General features: G+C 39.3%; 1 protein-coding gene and 1 long non-coding RNA gene across 4 annotated transcripts in view; one reads left to right on the top strand and one right to left on the bottom strand.

Annotated features, from left to right (window-relative positions):
- Positions 1-20,574, top strand: part of ZNF569 (zinc finger protein 569) — a 64,631-nt gene that overhangs the window by 5,026 nt on the left and 39,031 nt on the right. For 2 of the 3 annotated variants that reach the window (XM_032248971.1, XM_032248972.1), the window contains exon 3: positions 10,384-10,441. In XM_032248971.1, the coding sequence (XP_032104862.1) occupies positions 10,427-10,441 (15 nt within the window). In that variant the 5' untranslated portion in view covers positions 10,384-10,426. Of the gene's footprint in view, positions 1-9,848; positions 10,442-20,574 lie in introns of those variants that run through there. The other variant, XM_032248969.1, reaches the window with a different exon arrangement.
- Positions 9,088-17,847, bottom strand: LOC116530719. Its single transcript, XR_004260111.1, has 3 exons — positions 17,837-17,847; positions 14,664-14,668; positions 9,088-9,316 (listed from the first exon to the last, which is right to left on the bottom strand). It is a non-coding gene; the product is annotated as an uncharacterized LOC116530719 (long non-coding RNA).

Raw genomic sequence — 20,574 nt, 5'->3', positions numbered from 1 at the left:
TTACTATAACTATTTTACTTTATAAACTTTAAAAATTTTTAACCTTTTTTGTCTTTTATAATAATACTTAGCTTAAAACACAAACATGTTGTACAAGTGTACAAAAATATTTTCTTCATACCTTTATAAGCTTTTTTCTATTAAAAATGTTTTCACTTTTGAAACATTTTTGCTAAAAACTAAGACATAAACACACACATTAGCCTAGGCCTGCACAGGGTCAGAACCATCAATATCACTGTCTTCCACCGTCACGTCTTGTTCCACTGGAAGGTCTTCAGGGGCACTCCACATGCACAGAACATGCATGGAACAATAAACGTGCATTGTTATCTCCTATGACAATGTCTTCTGGAATACCTCCTGAAGGACCTGCTTGAGGCTGTTTTACAATTCACTTTTTAAAAATAAGTAGGGAGGTATAAATAACAATAAATAGTATACTGTAAATTTTTTAAAATAAGTTTAATAACTTTAAAAAATAACTTTAGAGAGGTGTAAATATCAATAAAAAGTATAGTAAATACATACGGCAGTAACAGTTGTTTATTATTTTCTTTCTTTCTTTTTTTTTTTGAGATGGAGTCTTACTCTGTTGCCAGGTTGGAGTGCAGTGGCACAACCTCAGCTCACTGCAGCCTCCACCTCCTGGATTCAAGCGATTCTCCTGCCTCAGCCTCCCCAGTAGCTGGGACTACAGGCATATGTCACCACACCCAGCTAATGTTTTGTAGTTTAGTAGAGATAGGGTTTCACCATAGCCAGGATGGTCTCAATCTCTCGACCTCATGATCCGCCGGCCTCAGCCTCCCAAAGTGCTGGGATTATAGGCATGAGCTGCCACACCTGGCCATTATTTTCAAGTATTATGTAGTATACACATGATCAATAATCAATAATATTACCAAATACTGTATACCCTATACAATTGTATGTGCTATACTTTTATACTATTAGGAGTGCAGTAGGGTTGTTTACACTAGCATCATCACAAACATCATAGAGTGTACTTATATAAACCTAGGTTATGTGTGTGATGCATTGTATTATGACGTTATGATGGCTATGATGCCATTAGGTGATAGGAATTTTTTTTAGCTCCATTGAAATCTTTTAGGACCACTGTTGTATATGTGATCTGTTGTTGGCTGAAACATAGTTATGCAGCACATGACTGTATTGTAGTACTTTAGGGAACAGATATAGGTGATCTGGACCAGAGTACTAAAAATAATGAAAAGTAGTCATGTGCTAGATATAACTTAAAGGTAGGGCTGCCGTGATTTGCTGACAAACTGAGGTAGAGTGTGAATGAGACAAGGTGACACAATATTGTTTTATGAGTAACTCAGTCATTAATTGAGAAGGGAAACAATGTGGGAAAAAACTGACTTAGAATGTAGGGAAATAGATTTCAGTTTGGAATATAGTATGTGAAATGTGAGAATGCCCATTCGACATTCAAGTGGAGGTATCAAGTCATCAGTTGGATATACAAGTATGAAGTTCAAAAGAGAGATCTAAGATCCAGGATGGAGACATATGTTTGGGAATTACCAGCATATAAATGATATTTAACACGAGACTAAAGGAGATCACTTAGAGGGTAGAATAGATAGAGCAAGGTAGAGGCAAAGGACTGATCTCTGAGTCACTCCAATGTTACAAACTCGGGGAAGTAAGGAGGAAATAGCAAAAAAGACTGACAGGGACTAGCCTGAAACGTTGAAGGAGAACTAGGAGAGCATGATATTCTGGAAACCAAGAGAAGAATGTGTTTTAACAAGAATTGTGTCAGGTGCTACTGAGAGGCCACATAAAATGAGGACTGAGAAAAAAACATGGAATTTGGCAATATGAAATTCATTTATTAGGGACCCTGAAAGCAGTTTCCATGGAATTTTAGGCCAGAGAGGGAACTGGAAAAGAAAATATTGGAGATATCAAGTCTAGACAACTCTAGAAGATGTCTTTGTTTTCGTTTTTTTTCTAAATAGAAGAAGTGAAAATGGAATGGTAGCTGGAGTTAAGAGATACACAGTAGGTCTGTTTACATATTGATTGAAGTGATCCAAAGAGAGAGAAAGAAACTATGATACAGGAGAGAAAGCAGATAATATAAAAATGTCCTTAAGTAGCCAGAGCAAATCAGATCTAGTGGCAAGGTTTGCCTGAGCTTGGAGCTAGACTATAGTAATAACAGGAGAGAAGGGAGAAGTACCCAGGCACGGATACAAGTAGATGGGCAGATGTGTTGGTGAAAATTTGTGATTGCCTTAGCTTTATAGTGAAGTACCTAGCAGGAGACTCAGAAGAGAGTGAGATTTGTGGAGAAGGTGCTAAGGTTTGAAAAGAGCAAGGGATGGCCGGGCGCGGTGGCTCATGCCTGTAATCCCAGCACTTTGGGAGGCCGAGGCGGGTGGATCACGAGGTCAAGAGATCGAGACCATCCTGGCCAACATGGTGAAACCCCGTCTCTACTAAAAATACAAAAAATTAGCTGGGCATGGTGGTGCGTGCCTGTAATCCCAGCTACTCAGGAGGCTGAGGCAGGAGAATTGCCTGAACCCAGGAGGCGGAGGTTGCGGTGAGCCGAGATCGCGCCATTGCACTCCAGCCTGGGTAACATGAGTGAAACTCCGTCTCCAAAAAAAAAAAAAAAAAAAAGAAAAGAGCAAGGGAAAAAAATCACAGAGATTGGACTGAGAATAGAGAAATTATGATTTTCAGGCACCATTAAAGACCCACTTAATGTTAGTATTTATGAATTTAAAGGGAGCCTATTCTGTGTAGTTGTGTGATTTTTCTCCCGCAGTAGTCATCCACATAGTTGCAGCCACAGACAGGTTAGGAGGAGATTTGGATTTAACCACAATGTTGGTTTCATGAAGCAAAGAGGAGTAATGTGAGAGAGAAGCAAAACGAGTCTAAGTTGGCAAGAGAATTGACTGATGTTTTCACTGTGGATTTTAGGCTAGGTAAGTGGAAAAGTGAGGATAGGAAGAGAGTGAAGGACAGTAAAAAATTAGTAGAATGAAGGAATGGAAGCTCCTAACGGGGTTGAAGGACTACTGGGTTATATAATATTAGAGGAAGTAAGGTGAGAGATAGAAGGATAGGCCAGGCGCTATGGCTCACACCTGTAATCCCAGCACTTTGGGAGGCCAAGGTGGGCAGATCCCAAGGTCAAAGATTGAGACCATCCTTGCCAACATGGTGAAATGAACAGAATTTTGAATAAACGTTGGGCCAAAGGAGAAGTAAAAAAATTAGAAAATACCTTGAGGCAAACAAAAACACAATATACCAAAACTTATAAGTTGCAGCAAAAGCAGTACTGAGAGGTAAATTCATATGGATAAACTCTTACATGATAAAAGAAGAAAGATCTCAAATAAACAACCAACTTTACATCTCAAGGAATTAGAAATGGAAGAACAAACTAAGCCCAAAGTTAGCAGAAGGAAGGAAATAAAGGAAATGAGAGCATAAATAAATTAAATAGAAAAGTGATAGAAACTAACAGTTGGTATTTTGAAAAGATAAATTGACAAACCCTTGGCTAGACTATGAAAAAAATAGAGAAGACTCAAATAAATAAAAATCAGAATTGAAAGAAGAGACAATAAAACTGATGCCACAGAAGTAAGAAGGATCTAAAGAAATAACTAAACAATTCCATGTCAACAAACTGGATAACCTAGAAGAAATAAATTCCTAGAAGTGTACAAACCACCAAGATTAGATCACAAAGAAATATTATAGAAAGTCCGAACAGACCTATAACTAGTGTGGAGATTGAATCAGGAATCAAAAACCTCCGAACAGAGAGCCATGGACCATACAGCTTCACTGGTGAATTCTACCAAACATTTAAAAATGAATTACTGGAAATCCTTCTCAAAATCCTTTATAATATTGAAGAAGAGGGACCAGTTCCAGACTCATTTTGTGAGGTCAGCATTAACCTGATACCAAAGCAAGAGAGATAGAAGAAAACTGAAGGAAAATATTCCTGGTGAGTACGGATGCAAAAATCCCAACAAAATACTAGAAAATAAAATCCAACAATACATTAAAAGGTCAATACACAACGACCAAGTGGAAGATAAAATGGAATAATAAAAAGTATACAATTAAACAAAACCAAAGGAGAAAAGTGGGGGAGGGAGGGTGAAAAAGAACAAAGGAGCCTATAAAACAGCTAGGAAGATGGTATATTGTAATCCAGCTATATCAGTAATCAATTTTAATATGATTATTCTAAATGTGCCAGTTATAGATAGAGCTTATCACATTGAATAAAAGAGCAAGATTCATCTAAATGCTGTTTTACATGAAACCCATTTTAACTACTTGACTACAAGGTGGAGCAGCCCAAGACACCAATTTTAAATATAAAGGTAAATAAGTATATTAAACACAAATGATAGAAAAAAAAAATCACAAAATACTAACCACCCCCCAAAATAAAAATGAGGAAGCAACTTTAATATTAGACTAAGTTTAGAGCAAGGGATTTAATTGGGGATGAAAAAGCATAATGATAAAGGGGTTAGCAAGAAAAGAAAACAATCAATGTGTACTCAGCTAACAATAGCTTCAAGATATATGAGGCAAAAACTAATAGAACTGAAAGGAGAATAGACTCATGCACAATTATAGTTGGGGACTTAAAACTCCTCTTTCAGGAATCAATAGAACATGAAAGCAAGGCCGGGCGCGGTGGCTCAAGCCTGTAATCCCAGCACTTTGGGAGGCCAGGGTGGGTGGATCACAAGGTCAAGAGATCGAGACCATCCTGGTCAACATGGTGAAACCGCGTCTCTACTAAAAATACAAAAAATCAGCTGGGCATGGTGGCGTGTGCCTGTAGTCCCAGCTACTCAGGAGGCTGAGGCAGGAGAATTGCCTGAGCCCAGGAGGCGGAGGTTGCGGTGAGCCGAGATCGTGCCATTGCACTCCAGCCTGGGTAACAAGAGCGAAACTCCGTCTCAAAAAAAAAAAAGAACATGAAAGCAGAATATCAGAAGGGTTACAGAAGACTCCAAAATAACATTATCAACCAACATTCAAGTATTAATTGTCAATTATTTTTTTTTTGAGACAGAGTCTCATTTTGACGCCAGGCTGGAGTGCAGTGGCCCAATCTCGGCTCACTGCAACCTCCGCTTCCCGCGTTCAAGCAATTTTCCTGCCTCAGCCTCCTAAGTAGCTGGGACTACAGGCTCACGCCACTACACCCAGCTAATTTTTGTATTTTTAGTAGAGACAGGGTTTCACCATGTTGGCCAGGATGGTCTCAATCTCTTGACCTTGTGATCCATCTGCCTCGGCCTCCCAAAGTGCTGGGATTACAGGCTTGAGCCACCACGCCTGGCCAATTGTCAATTTTTTTTTTTTTTTTTTTTGAGATGGAGTTTCACTCATGTTACCCAGGCTGGAGTGCAATGGCGCGATCTCGGCTCACCGCAACCTCCGCCTCCTGGGCTCAGGCAATTCTCCTGTCTCAGCCTCCTGAGTAGCTGGGATTACAGGCACGCACCACCATGCCCAGCTAATTTTTTGTATTTTTAGTAGAGACGGGGTTTCACCATGTTGACCAGGATGGTCTCGATCTCTTGACCTCGCGATCCACCCGCCTCGGCCTCCCAAAGTGCTGGGATTACAGGCTTGAGCCACCGCGCCCGGCCAATTGTCAATTTTTTAAATGTTCACATGTCAGTGACATTTATAGAACACTCTAAACAACATCAGAATACATGTCTTCCTCAAGTGCACATGGACATTCACCAACATAGATCATATTTGGAGCCAAAATAGAAATCTCAAAAATTTTAAAGACATAAAAGTCATTCAAAGTCTGTTTTCAGAACATAGCAGAATAAAACTAGAAGTAAATAACAGGTATCTGGAAAGTCTCCAAATATTTCAAAATTAAACAGATTTCTAAATTTTCAAAGAGGAAACATTATAGGAAATTTAAAAATAATTTGAAAGAAAATGGAAATGCAGCACATCAAAATATGTGGGAAGCAGCTTAAAGGGAAGTTTGTTGCATTAAATGTTATAAATAATTAGAAAAGAAAAATTATTACTACACCTACCTTAACAAACTAGAGGGGGGGAAAAAAGCAAAGTAAACTCAAAGCAAATAAAAGGAAGGGGATATTAAAGATTACAGCCTAATTCAATAAAATTTGAAACCAAAAATAATAGAGAAAAAGCAGTGAACTAAAATCTTATTATTTGAAAAGATCAATAAAAGTTTAAAAATAGAAACAAATTGCTAATATCAGGAATAAAAGATGGGTTATCACACTCACTTGCACAGATTTGAGCAGGATAATAAAAGAATACTGCAGACAACTCCATTCTGTGAATTTGACAACTTGGATGAATGGGCAAATTTTTTGAAAGACATAAACTACCAAAATTCAAGCAATAAGAAATAACCTGGGCCGGGCGCGGTGGCTCACGCCTGTAATCCCAGCACTTTGGGAGGCCGAGGCGGGTGGATCACGAAGTCAAGAGATCGATACCATACTGGTCAACATGGTGAAACCCCGTCTCTACTAAAAATACAAAAAATCAGCTGAGCCTGGTGGCGCGTGCCTGTAATCCCAGCTACTCAGGAGGCTGAGGCAGGAGAATTGCCTGAACCCAGGAGGCGGAGGTTGCGGGGCGCCGACACCGCACCACTGCACTCCACGCTGGGACAAGAAAAAGACTACAACTATAAAAGAAAAAAAAAAAAAAAAAAAAAAAAAAAGAACCTGAATAGTTATGTATCTATTAATGAAATTGAATTTGTGATTAAAAACCTTCCAAGATGGAAACTCCACACCCTGATAATTTCCCAGGTGAAATACCAAACATATAAGGAAGAAATTCTAACTATTCTATACAGACTTTTCCAGAATATACAAGAGGAGGAACGTTTTCAACTCATTTTATTAGGCCAGCTTTGCCCAGATACCAAAGCCAAAGATATTACAAGAAAACTGGAGACTAGTATTCCTTACGGAGTTAGAAACAAAATTGTCAACAATATATGGGGGAATTAAGCAATATGGAAAAAGGATATCACAATAGGGTTCATCTTGAGAATATGAGATGAATTTCCAGTTCATCTTTTGAAAATCAGTTACTATAGTTGACTGTAATAAGAAAATAAACACGACTATTATCTCATTAGATGCGGAAAAGCACTTGGCAAAAGTCACCATTCATTCACATTAACGATGAAAAACAGCTCCTCAGCAAACTAAGAATAGAAGTGAACACCTTTACCAAAGGGCATCTTCAAAAAACCTAGAGCCACATTATAGTTAATGGTGAGATACTGAATGCTTTATCTCTAAGACAAAACAATGCAAGGATGCCCTCTCTTACTACTATTATGATATGCACTATTGTTCTGAAAGTCCTAGCCAGTACAGCAAGGGAAGAGAAGGACATAAAAGACATAAAGATTGAAAAGGAAGGAATATAACTGTTTCTGTTTGCAAACATGATTATCTTAAGTAGAAAATGCCAAAGAATCTGCAATAAACCTCTTGCATAGTACAGTTAGGTTAATGTGTCATATTCTACATTCCATTTTAGATTACACCTCCCAGAATTTACATCCTGGTTGAATTCTATTTGTATACAGTAAAATTCACTCTTGTTTTTATGCCGTTATTTTGTCCCTTTATATATATATATTTTTCAGTCGTGAATTGCGCTACTGTAAACATGCATGTGAAAATATCTTTTTCTCATAATCACTTTTCCTCTGAGTAGATACAGAGGAGTGGGATTGCTCGATCAAATGGTAGATCTACTTTTAGTTCTTTAAGGAATCTCCACACTGTTTTCCATGGTGGTTATACTAGTTTACATTCCTACCAACAGTATAAAAGTGTTCCCTTTTCACCACATCCATGCCAGCATTTATTGTTTTTTGATTTTTTTAATTATGGCCATTATTGCAGGAGTAAAGTGGTATCACATTGTGGTTATGATTTGCATTTCCCTGATAATTAGTGATGTTGACTATTTTTTCATATGTTTCTTGGCCATTTGTATATCTTCTCTGGAGAATTGTTTATTCGTGTCCCTAGCCCACTTTTTTTCTTTTTCTTTTTTTTTTTTTTTGAGGCAGAGTCTCGCTCTGTCGCCAGGCACCAGGCTGGAGTGCAGTGGCGCGATCTCAGCTCACTGCAACCTCTACCTCCCGGGTTCAAGCAATTCTCTTGCCTCAGTGTCCCAAGTAGCTGGGACTACAGGCATGCACCACTATGCCTAGCTAATTTTTGTATTTTTTTTAGTAGACACAGGTTTCACCATGTTGGCCAGGATGGTCTCAATCTCTTGACCTTGTGATCTGCCCATCTCGGCCTCCCAAAGTGCTGGGATTACAGGTGTAAGCCACCATGCCCGGCCCCCTAGCCCACTTTTTGAGGCAGTTGTTTTTTTCTTGCTGATTTGTTTGAATTCCTTGTAGATTCTGAGTATTAATCCTTTGTTGGATGTATAGATTGTGAAGATTTTCTCCCACTCTGTGGGTTGTTGACTTTGCTGATTATTTTGCTGTGCAGAAGCTTTTTAGTTTAATTAAATTCCATCTATTTATCTTTGTTTTTGTTGTGTTTGCTTTTGGGTTCTTGGTTGTGAAGTCTTTACCTAAGCCATCGTCTCCAAGGGTTTTTCCAATGTTATCTTCTAGAATTTTTATGGTTTCAGGTATTAAATCTAAGTCTTTGATTTATCTTGAGTTGATTTTTGTATAAGTTGAGAGATGAGGATCCAGTTTCATTCTTCTGCATATGGCTTGCCAGTTATCCCAGCACCATTTGTTAAATAGGGTGTCCTTTCCCCACTTTATGTTTTTGTTTGTTTTGTCAAAGATAAGTTGACTGTAAATATTTAGCTTTATTTCTGGGTTTTCTATTCTGTTCCCATTGGTCTATATGGCTGTTTTCATACCAATACCATGCTGTTTTGGTGACTATAGTCTTATAGTATAGTTTGAAGTCGGGTAATAGAATGCCTTCAGATTTGTTCTTTTTGCCTAGTCTTGCTTTGGCTATATAGGATCTTTTTTGGTTCCATATGAATGTTAGCATTGTTTTTTCTAGTTCTGTCTGTAGAATGATTGTGATATTTTGATGAGAACTGCATTGAATTTGTAGATTGCTTTTGACACTATGGTCATTTTCACAATATTGATTCTCCCCATCCATGAGCATGGGATGTGTTTCCATTTGTCTGTGTCATTTGTAATTTCTTGCAGCAGTGTTTCGTAGTTTTCCATATAAAGGTCTTTTACCTTCTTGGTTAAGTGCATTCCTAAGTATTTTATTTTTTTTGCAGCTATTATAAAACGGGTTGAGTTATTGATTTGATTCTCAGCTTGTTTGTTCTTGGCGTATAGCAGGGCTACTGACTTGTGTACATTAATTTTGTATCCTGAAATTGCTGAATTCGTTTACCAGTTCTAGGAGCTTTGGGGATGAATCTTTAGGGTTTTCTAGGTATACAATTATGTCAGCAGCAACAGCAACAGTGTGACTTCCTTTTTACTGATTTGGATGTGCCTCCCCCTCCTTTTTTTTTTTTTGAGATGGAGTCTTGCTCTGTTGCCTAGGCTGGAGTGTAGTGGCACAATCTCAGCTCACTGCAACCTCCACCTCCTGGGTTCAAGCGATTCTTCTGCATCAGCCTCCCGAGTAGCTAATCTTTGTAATTTTAGTAGAGATTGTAATTTTACCATATTGGCCAGGCTGGTCTCAAACTCCTGACCTCATGATCTGCCTGCCTCGGCCTCCTAAACTGCTGAGATTACAGGCGTGAGCCACCATGCCTACCTGGATGTCATTTCTTTCTTTCTCTTGTCTGATTGCTCTGGCTAGGGAAAAGTACAGATTTAATTCTCTTACCATCCTTACCTCCGACACACATTACTCACACATACATACTTTTTATTTGTTCCTCAAGATATAATTATATCACATTTTAATTTCTTATAAATGGCTACTTAATTCTTTCTTAATTGCTAATTATTACTGTCTTAAATGTTTCAATACATTAAAATACTTAAGATGTTTTGTCAATTTCATAATTTTCCTGGATATATGCTTTCATGATGCTACATGTATTCTTTGATACAGAGATCCCACATTTGCACCCATTTCAAATCACCCTACACCTAAGCTCTGCATGATTATTTCAGTCATCCTTACACCTATTAGCACCTTTGTGGTGTGAATATTCTTGGCATTTCTGATAGATGTAATTATCATTCCATTACAGGGTGACCTTTAATCCACCCTGTGCATGCATGTTTCTGAAACTACAAGACAGGCTTATTTTAATGACTTCTATTCTCTTCCCCAGCTCTACCTCTGCAAGCTCCATCCCTTCCCAGAAAGAAGAGGAAATGACTGAGTCCCAGGTAAATATTAAATACTATATTTGTTTCTTGCCTTATTCTCTGTTGTAATTTAAGGGGATTGCAGTAATTCATACAGTAAATTATAAAGGCCTATATACATGAAACATATTTTGGGGGGAAACAGAGTTGAATGATTAAAATTAGGGAAGAGTTAAAATGTGGTTATTTTATGAAATGCATTCAGAGAGATTAAAGCTGGGCTTCACCATAGCAAAAATTTGTTAAAAAATTTTCATTGTATGTAACAATAAAAAAATTAACATTTTCTAACAGAAATAAGCTTTTCATTGATACCTAGGTCAATGAAAACATTTTAGTGTTACTTCTTATAGTTGATAAACGTAGCTTTTTTGATGTTCTCTTTCCATCAAAGATAAAACAAAGTGTAACTATCACAATAGCCCAGCCCTTAGAAAGAATGCAAATGAACATTAAAAGAAAAAGGAGGGCAGGGCGCGGTGGCTCAAGCCTGTAATCCCAGCACTGTGGGAGGCCGAGGCGGGTGGATCACGAGGTCAAGAGATCGAGACCATCCTGGTCAACATGGTGAAACCCCGTCTCTACTAAAAATACAAAAAATTAGCTGGGCATGGTGGCGCGTGCCTGTAATCCCAGCGACTCAGGAGGCTGGGGCAGGAGAATTGCCTGAACCCGGGAAGCGGAGGTTGCGGTGAGCCGAGATCGCGCCATTGCACTCCAGCCTGGGTAACAAGAGCGAAACTCAGTCTCAAAAAAAAAAAAAAAAAAAGAAAAAGGAATAAATTATAGTATTTCACATGGTAGAATACTACTTAACAATAAAAAAGAACACATAACTGCTACACACAACAACCAACATGGATAGATTACACTAACACAGAATGAAAGAAGCCAGAAACAAAAAATTATATTTCATAGGATTCTATTTATATAAAGTTGAAAACGGGCAAAACTAATCTATTTTGAAAGAAGTCAGAATACTGGTTACCTCTGAGAGAGTATTTACTGTGAAATGGCGTGAAGAAATCTGGAGGGCTGAAAGTGTTCTATATTTTGACTTACTGGTAGGTACCCATGTCTATAAATGTATACAAATCTATCAGATTGTATGCTTACGATTAGTCCATTTTACCACATTTCTCTCTGCATGTGATACATAAATGTATTTATTTACTTATTCCTTTATTTTTTGAGATGGAGTCTAACTCTGTTGCCCAAGCTGGAGTACAGTGGCATGATTTCGGCTCATGCAACCTCCAGCCTCCTGGGTTCAAGTGATTCTCCTACCTCAGCCTGCCTTGTAGCTGAGATTACAAGCACCCACCACCACACCTGGCCTATTGATTGATTGATTAGTATTTTTAGTACAGATGGGATTTCACCATGTTGGCCAGGCTGATCTTAAACTCTTGATCTGAAGTGATCCACCTGCCTTGGCCTCCCTAAGTGCTGGGATTATAGGGGTGAGCCACCATACCCAGCCCATAAATTTAAAAAGAGAAAACTAGACTATCTTAAGAAAGAGGTGGGATGTGTGTCTTTCAGATGACTATGTAATAATCTTTTTCAGTGGGCATTTGCTGCTGATTGAGCTGCACTGTAAAGTAATCATTTCTGGTAAATTCTTAAAATTTTAATGACTAGAATGTGAGCAGAGTGTGTTTTACTTCGTTTATTGCTGTATCTCCAGCACCTAGAACACCACTTAGTACATTTGATATTCTATGAATACTTGTGGCTTTCTTTCTGATTTATCCTACACTCACAGATATTAAACATAAATTTGACTTTTTACCCTCAGCTCAAAGTTTTACTCTTCTGAGATGTATGTTTCTTTGACTGTGTTTTGTTGTTTTGTTTTTTTTGTTTGTTTGTTTTTTTTTGAGTCTCACTTTGTTTCCCAGGCTGGAGTGCAGTGGCTCAATCTTGGCTCACTGCAACCTCTGCTTCCCAGGTTCAAGCAATTCTTCTGCCTCAGCCTCCTGAGTACCTGGGATTACGGGTGCTCACCACCATGCTCAGCTAACTTTGTATTTTTAGTAGAGATGGGGCTTCACCGTGTTGGCCAGGCTGGTCTCCAACTCCTGACCTCAGGTGATCTGCCTGCCTCAGCCTCCCAAAGCTGAGATTACAGGCATGAGCCACCGTGCTCAGCCTACTATGTATTTTTATCTACCAGCTTCTGTATATCTCTAGTTTCTTCTTCAGGCACACTCAGTTTATTTTCAAAATGAACACACCTGTGTAACAGCACACGTACTCGATGAAGAAATACAGAATTACCCTAGCACTCTAGGATAACTTTTCTATACCTTCCTAGTTATCACCCTGCCGTAGGAGTGTTCAACTTTTATCACTATAAATTGTTTCTGCTTGTCTTTTAACTTTAACTTTGTCTTGTCTTTTAACTTTATCCGTGTATTTAATCTGTATATTCTATGTCTGGCTTCTTTTGTTTAATATTATGTTGGTGAGATTTATCCATGTTAAATTGTTGCATCTAGTTATAGTTCAGTTAATCTCATTGCTGAATATTATTATTACCATTTGTTTCATGAGTGGAGAAACAAGCCCAGAAAGATTAAGAAACTTGCTTAAGGTTGTAGAGTTCAGTCCAAGCAGTATGACTGTGAAGCCTGTGTTCTCAACCCCGTCCTCTGTAGCCTCAGCTGCATGTATGATTAATGAAATGCAAATAAGATTTTTTGTTATTGTTGTTAACCATCAGATTTCGGTTGAAAATAGGTTAATCATTTCTCAGATCTATTCTCTAATCAACATTTCCATGGATCTTATAATCCACGTCACTTCATTTCTTACCTGAGACTACTTTGATAAATGCCTGCTAATCTCCTGGTATCCACTCCTGACTCTCTATAGCCCATTCTCCATAGAACAACCAAAGTGATCATTTAAACCTAAGGTATTATTATGACTTCTCTGCTTAATGCCATCTAGTGGCTTCCCTTTACATGTGGAATAATGTCCCTTACAAAGCCCTTCTTGGTATGCCTCTGCCCATGTCTTTACCATGATCTTGTGCTACACTCTCCGTCATTCACTGTGTTGCAGCCTTATTAACCTTTCCCCTCTTTGAACAGACCAAGTTTATCCTGCGTCGGGATCTCTGATGGTTTTAAATGCTCCTATCCTAAATATTTATATGACTGTTTCTTTCTCATCATTCAGGTTGCTGAAATGTCATTCTCCTCAAGGTTGTCTTTGATTATGAAATTCAGAGTCAAGTTTTGGACTCATTCTATAAGCCTTACATTTATTGCATTTTCTTAACTCATCAATATCACATTTTATCTCACTTATTCACTTGCTTAAAAATTTCCGTGTCCCCAAAGTAGAATCTAAGCTCCAAGAGGTCCAGAATGTTTCTAAATTCGCTCTGCTAACTCCTGTGAGTACTGATTGATAAAATGAAAAGGCTAATTTTAATGCAGTCTGATTCAAAACTTAGTTCAATCAGCATATTGTTCTCCTGGTAATTATTTAGTCATTCAGATTCTCCTCTGTATCCCTCTTCTCTAGTAAGGTGGTGTTTAAGATACCAGGGAAGATATTCATAGCTTGGGTATGTGCTGGATGTGGTCAACTGAATCCGATTTAGCTAGCTCCTTTTTCTGGGCATTCAGTGGCTGATGAATTTATGGTGTATTTCACAGTTCAGTGATGGTCCAAGGACCCCTCTTTATGAACTGGCCCCCTTTGGTTCTTGCTATCTCTGTAGATCTCTCTGAATTTGTCATGCTTCCCAGATGGTTCCTGGGTCCCCTATATCCCACAGTATGTAGGATAATCTTGCCTTTTTTTTTTTTTTTTTTTTTTTGGAAAAAGGTCTTGTTCTGTCATCCAGGCTGGAGTGCAGTGGCACAATCTCAGCTCACTGCAACCTCTGCCCGCTGGGTTCAAGCAATCCTCCCGCCTTTCGCCACCCAAGCAACTGGGAGTACAGGCACATGCCCCCATGCCTGAATAATTAAAAATAATAAAAATTTGTAGAGACAAGGTCCCACTATGTTGCCCATGCTGATCTCTAACTCCTAGGCCCAAGCAATCCTCCTGCCTCAGGCTCCCAAAATATTGGGATTATAGACGTGAGCCACACCCAGCCTCATCTTGCCTTCTGGAATGACTCCATTTCATCCTACTCAAGGTCTGTGCTACATGGGAACTGAACGCTACTTAGAAGTTATTCTCCCAGTTTAACATGGCACTCTTCCACTTAACTCACTGCCTCTCTCCCATTTCACACTCATGCCTTGGAGTGTGGGGAGTTCTAGGCACATAAACTGCTTACCTCCCTACCTTCATGGCCGTTTTTCTCTAGTCCAGGCCTGTAAGAGGAAGGAGAGGATTTTTCCCTTTCATCTTCTCCTCTGTCTTTCCTTTTTCAATGAAGTCAGAGAAAAGGTATGAGGTGTAAGGAAATATACATGAAAATGTATTTCAAAACTAGTATGCTGTTAAACATGTTTGGAGCCTATGAGTGCTGAGTAGAGTCCAAGGTAGTATAAAATAAGGCCATGGAAAGTCTCAAGATATTCTTGGTGATAAAGTGCATTGATAAAGAAAATTAGCCCACAGAGGAAAATTATCACATGTTTGTTCCTTTGTTACCATATTAAGTTTTCATCTACAAGTAAAAGACTCGCTTCTCCAGAAATGTTGGGCAGAGTACCTAAGAAAAAGAAATTAATTCAGCTGATATATACTTATGGAGCCTACTGTGTGCTCTGCATTCTGCTTAGTGCTTTATTGGAGCTCTTCATTTTTTCATGTGGATTTTCATTGTTTTTCGTTAATTCCTTTCAATCTGAATAACTTCCTTTAGTGTTTCTTATGTGGCCAGTCTGCTAGCATTGACTTCTTGGTTTTTGTTTATTTCACCTTATTTTTTTATCTGAAATTCACACACATATTAAAAATTAATCATTCTACAATTCAGTGGCCTTTAGTACATTGACAACTTGTGCAGCCACCACCTCTATCTGGTTCCATAACGTTTTTATCACCCTAAAATAAAACCCCATACCCAATAAGCATCTGCTTCCTCTCTTCCTCCTAGTCCTGGCAACCCTCAATCTGCATTCTGTTTCTATGGATTTACCTATTCTGGATATATTATCTATTCTGAATATTTCATATGTGTGTAGGTGCGTGTGTATATATATATATATATACACACACACATATATATATATTATTTATATATATAAATATACATATATATATATATATATATAAAAATATGTGACCTTTTCTGTCTGGCTCCTTTCACCTAATGTAATCACCTTTGTTTCTGAAAGATAAGTTTCCTAAATATAGGATTCTTTGTTGATTGTTTTTTTTAATTTTTAGTTTTTGTAGCTATATAGTAGGTGTATACATTTAGGAGATATACATTTATGAGGTTATGAGGTACATGAGGTATTTTGATACAGGCGTATAGTGAATAATAATCACATCAGGGTAAATAGGATATCTGTCACTTCAAGCATTTATCCTTTGTGTTACAAACAATCCAATTTACTCTTTTGGTTATTTTTAAATGCACAATAAATTGTTGTTGACTATAATTGTCCCTGTTGTGTTGTGGGAAATTAGGGAACTGGAGAGACCGATGAGGTTACAGGAGGATTTATTTCAGATGAACACTGGCTCAGTGTATTTGAATCTAGAAAAGTTTGAGGATTGGACAGAGATCAAGTGCGTTTTATACACTTAAGGGCACAAAAAGAGCATGCTTACAGAAGCGAGAACAAAAGCAGTTAATTACTACAGTATCAGGCTTACACATGACTCTTGGTATGTGGGCCAAGTGGCCTTATCTTGAGCTTAGGCCAGTTCAGAGCAGTCCTGCAGGGCTCTGTATAGATTTATTTCCTTGACTTTTTCTTTGATGTTTACAGTACTGTCCTGTTTGGATATTTCTCATGGCTTTCCCTGTGTCATTTAGATACAAAACAGGTTTACAATACACAGGAAACAGATATCTATAAACTTTTAGGCTTACTTGTATTATCAGGGTAGGGATGTGGGAGAAAATTTATGCTTTCCTCCAGGTGGTGAGGGAGTATTGGGAACGTTTTTAGAGCACATTTCCTTGAGCTCTGGTTTCTGAGATAATGTTACCAAAGCTTCTGCAGAGCCGGGGCTTGTAGGCTGTCTTCAGTCTGACACAAAGAACTTACTTTTATGTGGCTTTATTTTTATTTATTTATTTATTTTGAGATGGAGTCTTGCTCTGTCGCCCAGGCTGGAGTGCAGTGGCGTGATGTCAGCTCACTGCAACCTCCACCTCCCAGGGTTCAAGCAATTCTCCTGCCTCAGCCTCCTGAGCAGCTGGGATTACAGGCACCCACCACCACACCCAGCTAATTTTTGTATTTTTAGTAGAAACGGGATTTTGCCATGTTGGCCACGCTGGTCTCGAACTCCTGACCTTGTGATCCACCCACCTCAGCCTCCCAAGGTGCTGAGATTACAGGCATGAGCCACTACACCCAGCCTGTGACTTTATTTTTTTATTATTTTATTTCTCTGCCTCATTCCCCACTTTGATGCTTCGTTTGAGTGAAACTCAATAGAAAGCATCACTTCTATTTAGTTCTTTATGACAGGGTGGGTCTTTTGTTGTAGGCAAAGACTGATACTTCATTGGAGCCATCAGTCGGGTTGCAGTTGTTTTGTCTACTGAAACCGCTATAGTGGACTGAATGCTTTTAATAATAAGAGGTAAGAGGCAAGGGAGTATTAAGAAACTCTGTAGTATAGCCAGGACCGCCTCTATTAGTTTTACAACCACCAAAGGATGAAAACCAACCTTTGAAAAGGGAATCTGGAGACCATCCCAGTTTCTAAGACTGAACTGGGACATGAACAATTTTTGCAGTCATTTCCATGATAGCTTTTTTATTCTTATTGATTTTTAAGCAACAGTTAGTTAGGTTTAACTTTTCACATACTTCTCCTTCCTGAGTAAGGAGATAGTTTAAAGCCAGCCCATTCTGGTAAATTGCATTCCTTATCTTTCTGGATTGCTGGGCTAACAGATCTAAAGCATTTGCTGTTTTATTAGTAATGATTTTAAGTACTGCTTGTAACCTTATGATGCGGTCAAGCATGTAAATTGGGGTTTGGTATCCTCATGATCCATTCTGTGCCCAGATGGCTGGCCTATATATTGAATTATTTTCTCAGGGGGCCAGTTAGTGTCTTCCCAGTCTCTTATTTTTATGTCTCTTTTGATGTTTATGTCTGTTTTTTTTCTTTGATTTTATTATAAATGGTGGACCTAAGAGTCTTTCCTTCCTGCAGTGGGAGTAGGAAGAAAGATGGTCTTATCGACCTTAGTATGCAGGCCCGTCCAGTTGGCAGGTACCCGCCGATAAGCTCATTGCCCACAGTTTCAGTATTGCTCACAGATTCAATAGAGGCCAGAGGGCGTTTGCCAGCTATTAGTTGCTTCTAGTTGGTGCCGGGAGTAGTTCAGAGAAGGGAAGCAAGAAGATGGGTTGTAGTGTGCCAAATTGGTGGTACTGTTACCTTGCTTGTTCTTGGCTTGCCACAGAGGTTTTTTGTTTGTTTGTTTGTTTTATTATAATATTGCTTTCTAAGCAAACTAATTCCTTAACTGGGTTGGTGAAGGTTTTTTCCCAGCGGGCAATGCAGTATATCCCTGTGATAGAAGATTTTAAGAGCCAAATGCTTGAGCATTTGAGCCTTGGCTCCGAGAGGGGGCAGGCGAGAGTTAGGGTAAAGTTTTCTTGAGGCATTAACTCTTTTGCTTCCTATGCCATTGATTTCCTATATTGGTTTATTCACAGACGTAACAACAGGAGGAGACTCCTAGATTGCTGGCTATATTTTTGGCCAATTGAGCTAACAGGTTACTGGCTGCAGGAGGGGGTTCGGGCATTTCTTGGTTGATATTCTTATAGAATGACTTGAATGCCTGGGATTGTTGCTGAATGGGAGGGAGTTGAGGTTTGTTTTTTTTGTTTGTTTGTTTATTTGTTTTGCAATTTGCAAAATGACTCTCTGAACGTCTATGTATATTGTCATACAGTTAGTTACCTGTCATCCATATATATAGGTCTGGCTTGAGAATTGAAAGAGTTGCAGGGTGGCAGCTGCTTACTTTACAGTTTGGTTTCAGTAGAAAAGGGGAAACTGTTTTTATAACCATGACCTGCCTTGGTTGTCACTGGTTACTGGACCATGTTGGACAGTTCTAGCATGTTGTTCCCTAACATGCAGGGGACAAACACCTAGTTCTGTGACAGGCAGCGGAGAAACCTGCAGAGTTAGTGATTGCGGGGGGAGCTGTACTTGTGAATGTCACTTGACAGAAATTAAAGTATAAATTTATAGCTTATTTTCAGGAAGGAGGGGATTTACTTTAGTTTAGAAGGTTCCATCTGTTCTCTTCCTTGATCTGAACGTCAAACCTAGGTGGATACTTAGGCTCATAACAGGCATAAGGTTAGCTATTACTGGGTCACAAACTGAGTAAGTTACCTGGTTGTAAATACAACAAGTCTTTAGGTGGGTCCTTGTACATTCATTGTATGTCTAATACAGTAATGTCTTAACTGCTGTAGTCCTTATTCAAGTAGTATGCATGCAGTGTGGACATCCTTTTATGGTTTGCCCTTCCTCCTGTGTAGATACAGGAACTAGCAACAGCAAAGCAAAGGACAGCATCCCTATATTTAGCAGGGGCTGAATAAATCTCTCCTTGCGCAGAGAGACTAACAAAAATGACAGCATAGCAATAAAACAGTTAACAGCACTAAGATAGCAATTAAACTAAAGATTTCTAATCACATTTATTTGGATGACTCCTCAAACTTCGGCCGTGCATGGACTAGTCAGCTTCCAGTTGTGTGACTAGAACAGGGCTTGCAGATTTCCTCAGGCTTTTGCCATGCGTAGACTGGCCAGCCTCTGGAGTGGTGTCAGGTCAGATGGTCTGGATCCTGTTGGCTGGTCTACTGGTCCTGGACTGCTGGTTTTAGCCGACTTTGATAGATCCAAGGTACAATACCTGCAACTTCCAACAGCAGTGGGGTGGACAAGATTACAGTATGGGGCCCATTCTATATGGGTCCTAGAGAAGTTGAGTTCCATTTCTTGACCTAAACAGAGTCCCCATGTTTAAAAGAATGTGCTGGTTGTGTTAGGCTTATAGGTATTTTTTCCTGCACCTAGCTGTGTACTTTTTGCATTGCCATGCCTAAAGCCTGCATTTGTCTTCTTAAAGTTATATCCCCTAACTTATGGAGATCACCCTTAATCTGACTTATAATTGGGGGTGGCCTGCCAAACAGAGTCTCATAGGGCAAATACCTAGTCTGTTTTGTGGGGGTATACCTGAGTGGGAGGAGGAACATGGGCAAGACTTGATCCCACTGCAGGTGTGTTTCTTGGCAAAATTTTTTTAGTAGCTGTTTGAATGTCTGGTTCATGTGCTCCACTTTTCCTGGCTGATAAGCTGTATGTAATTTTCATTTTATCTTTAACAGTCGAGTCCTGAACTATTTCAGCCACAAATGCCAATCCGTTGTCTGACCCTAGAGTTAGAGGTAGTTCAAATCTGGGGATAATGTCTCTTAGCGGTTACCTCTTGTGCCTTCTCTCTCCGGGTGGAGAAAGCCTCTACCTATCCTGAAAATGTGCAGACCAACACTAACATATACCGACAGCCCTCAGCCCGGGGCAACTCGGTAAAGTCTATGAGTAGGTTTTCGGAAGGTGCTGCTCTGACCCTGAATTCTGGGGGACTGTCATGTTTTGTTTTGAGCACAAGTTAGACACTGTTTATGAACAGCTCAAGTGATGGCTGTTGGGACATAGAAATGCCATCTAAGCGCCGGGCGAGGTGGCTCAAGCCTGTAATCCCAGCACTTTGGGAGGCCGAGGCAGGTGGATCACGAGGTCAAGAGATCGAGACCATCCTGGTCAACATGGTGAAACCCCGTCTCTACTAAAACTACAAAAAATTAGCTGGGCATGGTGGCGCGTGCCTGTAATCCCAGCTACTCAGGAGGCTGAGGCAGGAGAATTGCCTGAACCCAGGAGGCGGAGGTTGCTGTGAGCCGAGATCGCGCCATTGCACTCCAGCCTGGGTAACAAGAGTG

The sequence above is a fragment of the Sapajus apella genome, unplaced genomic scaffold (assembly GCF_009761245.1).
Source record: "Sapajus apella isolate SASKATOON/1434 unplaced genomic scaffold, GSC_monkey_1.0 scaffold68, whole genome shotgun sequence".
Classification (NCBI taxonomy): Eukaryota; Metazoa; Chordata; class Mammalia; order Primates; family Cebidae; genus Sapajus; species Sapajus apella.
Note: the sequence above shows the minus strand (reverse complement) of the source record. Positions and strands in the feature narration are given on the sequence as shown.